Here is a 6574-nt window from a genome sequence, read left to right on the forward strand (position 1 = left end):
AAATCAAACTTATTTTTAGTACTTCATCTAATCGCCTGAAGTTTCAATTTTCAAGTTATTCAATTATTCATTGCCCTTGTTGTTTCTTTAATAAATTAGCTTGTCAGGCATTTTTTTTACTGAAAGCAAATTATTGACTTTATGCAGCGAAGGGTAACATGGTTCTATCTTTTTTCTTTGAACTTCAGTGATGTGTGAATTACAAATTATAGAAAAGTTGTTGACGAACGGATAAAAAGTCCAGCGAAGCTAGCATTTGATAAATAATAAAGTTCCTTTTGAAATAAAATACACAAGAGCACAAGAATACAGTCAAGTGAAATAACACCCAATGATACCAATAAATATACTTCATTCTAGGGATAATCAGTACTATTAGGCCAAAAAATATGTTTGTTTCCTGCTTATCGACCCTAAACATTTCATTGCCATTTTCTCTCAATCACTAATTAAGTCTAGATTGTTCCCAATTACCTCAATGTGGAATGTTTTTGAAACATATTATAATTTCCATACCAAACTCCCGTTTCCCGTTTATTTTTTTCTTGTTTGTAGCCGGAAACAAGTTTTTTTTTATTGTTTTTACCTTGCACGAAATAATACACTTTGTATTTCAAAGTAATCCCCAAAGACGGTATATTGCCAAATGAAAAGCAGTATTACATAACGAATTTTTTTTTAAAGTGCATCAATCTATCTTCTGTTATATGTTTCTATTCATGATTAATACAACAGAGGCTTTTATATACAATTATTTAGGATGGTAGGTGATATTGGAAGTAGATGACAGTGCTGTGATGTATAAGGCCTTTTTGTGTGCAGACATAAGTGGTGATATATAACGGTTTTTGAATTAGTTCGTCTCTCTTGAATATCTTTTTTTGCAGATTCAATAATTCTTTATTTAATCAAAAGGATGTGTTTCATTTAAATCGTTGTTCACATGTACCTGATTAAAAACAAACAGAAAGCTGTGAAAGAGTTTTATTTAAAATTATACTTTATGGATACAAATTAGATTGTTAAACATTTTAAACAATGTCAGAATTAGTATATATCAATGTCGGTGGAACCATGTTTATGACAAAATTGTCATTGTTGAGAAAACATTCAGATACATTATTGGGATCACTGACGACCACTTCGGAATATTATATCAAAGAAAAGGATTATTATTTTTTCGATAGGAACCCAGAATTTTTCAATACAATATTGGATTACTATAGAAATGGGCAAATTCATTTTCCAAATTATATATGTGGTTCAGTGTGGAAACAGGAGATTGAATTCTGGCGGATTCCGGCTTCGGAGATCTCGGAATGCTGCTTTCCTACTTACATAAAATACAACAGGGATTTGGAGGTTACTAATAAAATCAAAGAGGCTTTCTATGTTCAAACATTTGATACCCAGAAATCGTCGGGATGTGGTGGATTAAGACAAAACATATGGCTGTTTCTAGACGAACCAACATCTTCGAAGCTGGCAAGGGTAAGTTTTCTTTAATTTCATTGTCATTTTATACTTTCGTCATCTGAAATACAAATTTATGTATGCATCAGGCTGACCTAAATGTTGCAAGAACGCAAAAATTTGCGTTGCTTCTTTATCGATTTACGTATCATGTTTTAAATATAGTCAATGCCGTTTAAAAACGTCCTATCTACTTCAACGTTCAGGTCAAGCCCCACTCCCCCATATTTATCTATAAACAGGTCAAAAACCAACTGTACTCTCTCTCTCTTTATTTGTTGGACAATTCCTTGTTAAATTTATTGCCCTTGAAAGACAAACTTAAACAGGTGAGCGCGGTTCAGGCTCCTGGGAGCCTCTTGTTCAACATAATTAAAGATATTTAATTTTGTATATTCCCCTGAAAAAAAATTGGCCGCAACTTTGTCAACTGACATTTTGTGCTTATCTCTTTAATTTAATAACAAATTCTATTCTCTTGTATTTTTATTTCAGCAACTCATGAACTTATATTACGTATATAATAAAGCAATGAAAACAGAAACAGAATAAACAACATTGATATTTTAAGATCAAATTTAATGACCGTATATATGTCAATAAAACATCTATGACAAATGATAAAACCATAGTAACGAAGTTTCATATATAACTCAATAGTTTTGTTAAAAGCTTTTTTTCGAATCACCGAATTAAATTCATTGTGTTATATTCGATCTTCGATAAATATACATAAACAGAATTTGATATTTTTGTGTTTCCTATCAAATTGATAATAACAGATTTTCTCTTAAGTAGCAGTCTTTGTAAGAATCATGCAAATTCTGTAAAATGTGATACACCTAAAAAAAGGCTAAATATTTTTATTTTTGTTATTTAGTTGCTAAATAGGTCTATATGATGAAATGTATAATTATTCATTCCAATCTGTCTGCTCTTATGGGATAATCCACATTGAAAATCCAACAGTTTCTATTGTATTTTAGTGTCATTTACAGAGTTATATCCCATAATTTTGGATTCTACAGTGCATTATTTACAATTTTATCTCCTAAGAGCACGGGTTATATGAAAAACTGAATGTTAATTTCTGTTTAATATGGTTATTCAAACAAAATATCAAAAAATGAAAATATGTAGGCCTTTTACCCATGGCCCCGTGCAGGTCCGGGTGTTAAAAGAATAGGCCTGCAGCAGCGCTAAGCTTGTCGTAAAAGGCGACTAAATAGTGCTCAGAACCTTAGCCGGAGGCTAGGGCGCTTTGCCCACAGAGCAACTGGGATGTGTGCCCCAGGTGTTGATTGGGATACCCCTGTCGTGTTACATGCTGGGGTTGTCAGGCTATTATACGGAAAACCTGACCGCAAACCATAGTGGTGCACCGTGTTGGGAAAGATGCCACGTTCCTCGCACGTTAAAGAACCCTACTGTGGTATTCTCCCGGAGTAGGAACCATACGGCTCCGCCACAGGAGGCTAAATTGCCCGACCTTACCCACCTCTCTTTATTTCCAGTGGCAATCAAAATTTGTCGACCCCATTGTCCTTGTGTCCCATCCCTTTTTCATTTCATTATCATTTCATTTTCATTTTATCATCAATTTCATGTTCTTCGTCTGAATATAGCTGAAATATTGCTGCCCGGATGTTAAACCCCAACAAACAAACAAACCTGTTACCCATGAATCATATTTTGCATGATTCTTAGCTGGAGCACTACTTAAAAACATGCATATTCCACAATATAATAACAATGATCAGCTGAAAACAAAATAACAAGGACGTTAGCTGCTCAGGTTCAGTCATTTCTGTCAGATTTTAGGACTCCTGTGGTTCTATCCATTTCATAGCATGTATTTTGCCCAGTGGCCTCCAGATTTCTTTTGATGTTTTATTTCTAATTTCTTTAAAATTCATGTTATTTTGGCGGGACTTGAAAAAGAAAGATCAAACCCATTCAGTAATCAGGCAAGGTAGATAACACCTTGTTACATTGCCAGTGATATTTGAGAGCATTTATTTCTGTATTGGATTTAGTATCCCATTAACATCACAGATAGTGTGATCCTAAGATGTGACGGAAGACAAAAACATTTTACATTTGAGAAAAAATAGGACAAATACGTTCATACTGTTCTCATGTTATTACATTAAATGTGCATATCATTAAAATACACCAAGCTCATTGGATAATCGGCTTTACACGTGATATTGCATAAGTCGATATTTCTTACATAGGCCACGCCCACATTTCGTGGACTACTTTTATTGATCACTGTGTATTTCTTGTTCTCTATGTATATCTTAAACATAATAGAAAAAAAATATTTAAAAAGGCATAAAGGTCAAAGGTTAAATTAAAGAAAGCATTTACACTGTAAGGATCCCACTATTCGTTTACAGTGCCTTTTCTGTTAGTATTTAAAAAATCAAGCGTTTATTATTTAAGGAGGTAGATCTAGGGTAAGGGAAACAACTCTTAAAAGTCATTGGAACATTTGTATTCAGCATTTTACATCAATGTCATGTAAGCATCAAAGTAACTTAGACTGCTTTCATTCTGTGTCAAATGAAAGCTTGATAGGCTTTGGTGAAATTGAATATGATACAAACATATCAGAGACTTCATGAGTTATGTCCCTTACCCTAGGTCTACCTCCTGATTCTTCTACCGAATTTGACAAAAGCTGTTTTACTTATTGTGTTTTATTTTCTACTAGAACGAAAATTAAGAATATTTGACGTCATATTGTTTTGACCTTATAATTATTTGTTTTATTTGAAGAATTTTGTGTTTCTCTAGATTGGATATAGGACGATGACATGCACATTTCAAATTAAAAAAAAAGTATAAAAATTAAAAACAGCAATAGTTCAATAAATAATACTTTACTATATATTTCAGATCTACAGCTTCATATATTTGTTCATTGTTCTACTATCAACTGTTGTTACCATGGTTATAACTTACCCGGATATTCGAAACAAGGTTTACAACATTGAAGAAATAGTTTATTATTTTGAACAAATTGACCTACCTTTATGGATCAACGTTGATAACCCGAAAGAAATAATGTTTTTGACGACACTCCATCCTAGATGGCTTCAGGACATTGATAGAGCTATAACTGTTTTCTTTTCAATTGAAATTATTATGAGGCTTATCTTTTGTCCAAGTAAACTAAAGTTTGTGAAGAGTTTTATGAACATTTTAGATCTTGTTCTTTTTGTGGCAATGTGGTCACGTTTTATAATTGAAATTTATGGAGAGGATTCATTTCGGAATATAAATCTTTTCCGATTTCATTCAATTTGTCATAGCCTTGTTGCTTTTCGTTTACTTAGATTTTTCCGAATCACCAAACAATATAGTGCGTTACGTATCCTGATACTAACTGTTCGTGAAAGTTTGAAAGAATTGGGTTTGCTTTGTATAACATTTCTTGTTTTTGTTCTTCTGTTTGCCAATATCATTTATTTTGCTGAATTTGAGGAACCGTCAACTTTTCCGGACATGCTCATTGGTCTATGGTGGGCTGTTGTTACTATGACAACTGTCGGTTACGGAGATGTTGTTCCAAAATCTGCTTTAGGTCGCATTGTTGGATCGATGTGTGCAATTTCTGGCCTTCTTCTTTTAGCAATGCCCATAGCAGTGATTGCAGGAAAATTCAATAATTTGTACGATAAAAATGCTGACCGAGAGGACTATAAAAAACTTCGAAACTTTAATAAAGAGGGCAGTTCTCGTTCCAACATGGTTACGCCGTTGAAAGTAAAATTGAAAAAGATGACATTGACGGTTAACGAAACAATTACAGAAACTGGGATAAAAAGCGAAGATCGTATGGATGAAGACAAAGACAAGTTTGGTCAAAATAACCGTATTAGATATTGAAATTATGTATGTTGTTTTAAATTTGTATAAACATGTATATCATTCTATGAATATTCACAAAAAATGATAACTTTATTGAATAAATTGGCTTGATTTCAATTTACTTTTATATTTTCCTTAGATTAGTTTAAAGTTTATAACAATCAAAACACAAAACAATCCGAAACTAAGGACTATTTTGTTCTGTTTTGTTTTGTTTATAGTAAAACTAAAAACATCATCAAGAGAATATGACTACATGATGCATGCTTTCTTAGAGGTCCGCGTCATTGAAAATTGGTTGTTATATAATTGAATTTTACTGAATTTCAACAAGAGAAGATTTCTAGTTCTATTCATCTTTGCCGAATTATCATTCACCAAGGCCCCATAGCAATTCCCTTGTCCTAATTCCCTTTGATTTTTTTTAAATGTGAATACTAATCTTGTTTCGATGTTTCGCTTTATAGATCTTGTTTCACCTTCCGCGCTTTACCTTTGATTTATTTTATTTAAAAAATTGATTTTCAAAAAAAAGGAAAAAAAAGAAAAAAAAGAAGAAAATGAAAAAGAACGACTGAATGTATTTGATACTAAATTTCTGTTTTTATTCATATTGTTCAGGAACAAAAACCAGACATGGAAAACAGATAGACACAATAAAGAACATGAAATAACTCAAATAATACATACAAAGTAACAAAAGTAAATGAGCAACACCCCTACAAACTAGGAACATGGACCAGGTGCACCGGTACAATGTAGGGTAAGCGTCCGTTGCTTTTCTAGAAACACCCGTCGAGTTGCTCATTAAAAGTAAAGTCCGGGATAGAAGAAAAAGAAAACAATGACACGTTGAACAGATGGATATACCGTAACGATCGACGAGGTCATGATGATGACAATAAAACTTCTCTAGTGACGACTTCAATTTTGTACTATCGATCTCTAATTGTAGTTCAAGATATGAGGCTGACTTCACAATATCTTAAGTATCTTTTATATAACCATCTGCAGGTCTAATAGTCGGCCAAATTCTTTGCCGATTGCAACACATCGCCAACATAAAGTTTTACTCTTGATTAGGTATTAATATTTATTTCCATTTCAATTGCACGATGTAATCAATAAAATATTGTATGTTTGTGGTTACTCGATGTGGGATTAGCAGTTCAGGATGTAGACTGAACTGGGGAAAATGTTTAATGTAGCACGTCAACGAGAT

General features: G+C 32.8%; 1 protein-coding gene across 1 annotated transcript; it reads left to right on the forward strand.

Annotated features, from left to right (window-relative positions):
• Nucleotides 1-380: 380 nt before the first annotated feature.
• Nucleotides 381-5469, forward strand: LOC148606499 (potassium voltage-gated channel protein Shaw-like). Its single transcript, XM_088546584.1, has 2 exons — nt 381-1491; nt 4378-5469. The coding sequence occupies exons 1-2, from the start codon at nt 1039-1041 to the stop codon at nt 5368-5370; spliced, it is 1446 nt and encodes a 481-aa protein (XP_088402710.1). The 5' UTR covers nt 381-1038; the 3' UTR covers nt 5371-5469.
• The last annotated feature ends 1105 nt before the right edge of the window (nt 5470-6574 follow it).

Source organism: Perna viridis, chromosome 9 (assembly GCF_037379345.1).
Source record: "Perna viridis isolate PV_CMFRI_1.1 ecotype Kerala chromosome 9, ASM3737934v1, whole genome shotgun sequence".
Taxonomy (NCBI): domain Eukaryota; kingdom Metazoa; phylum Mollusca; class Bivalvia; order Mytilida; family Mytilidae; genus Perna; species Perna viridis.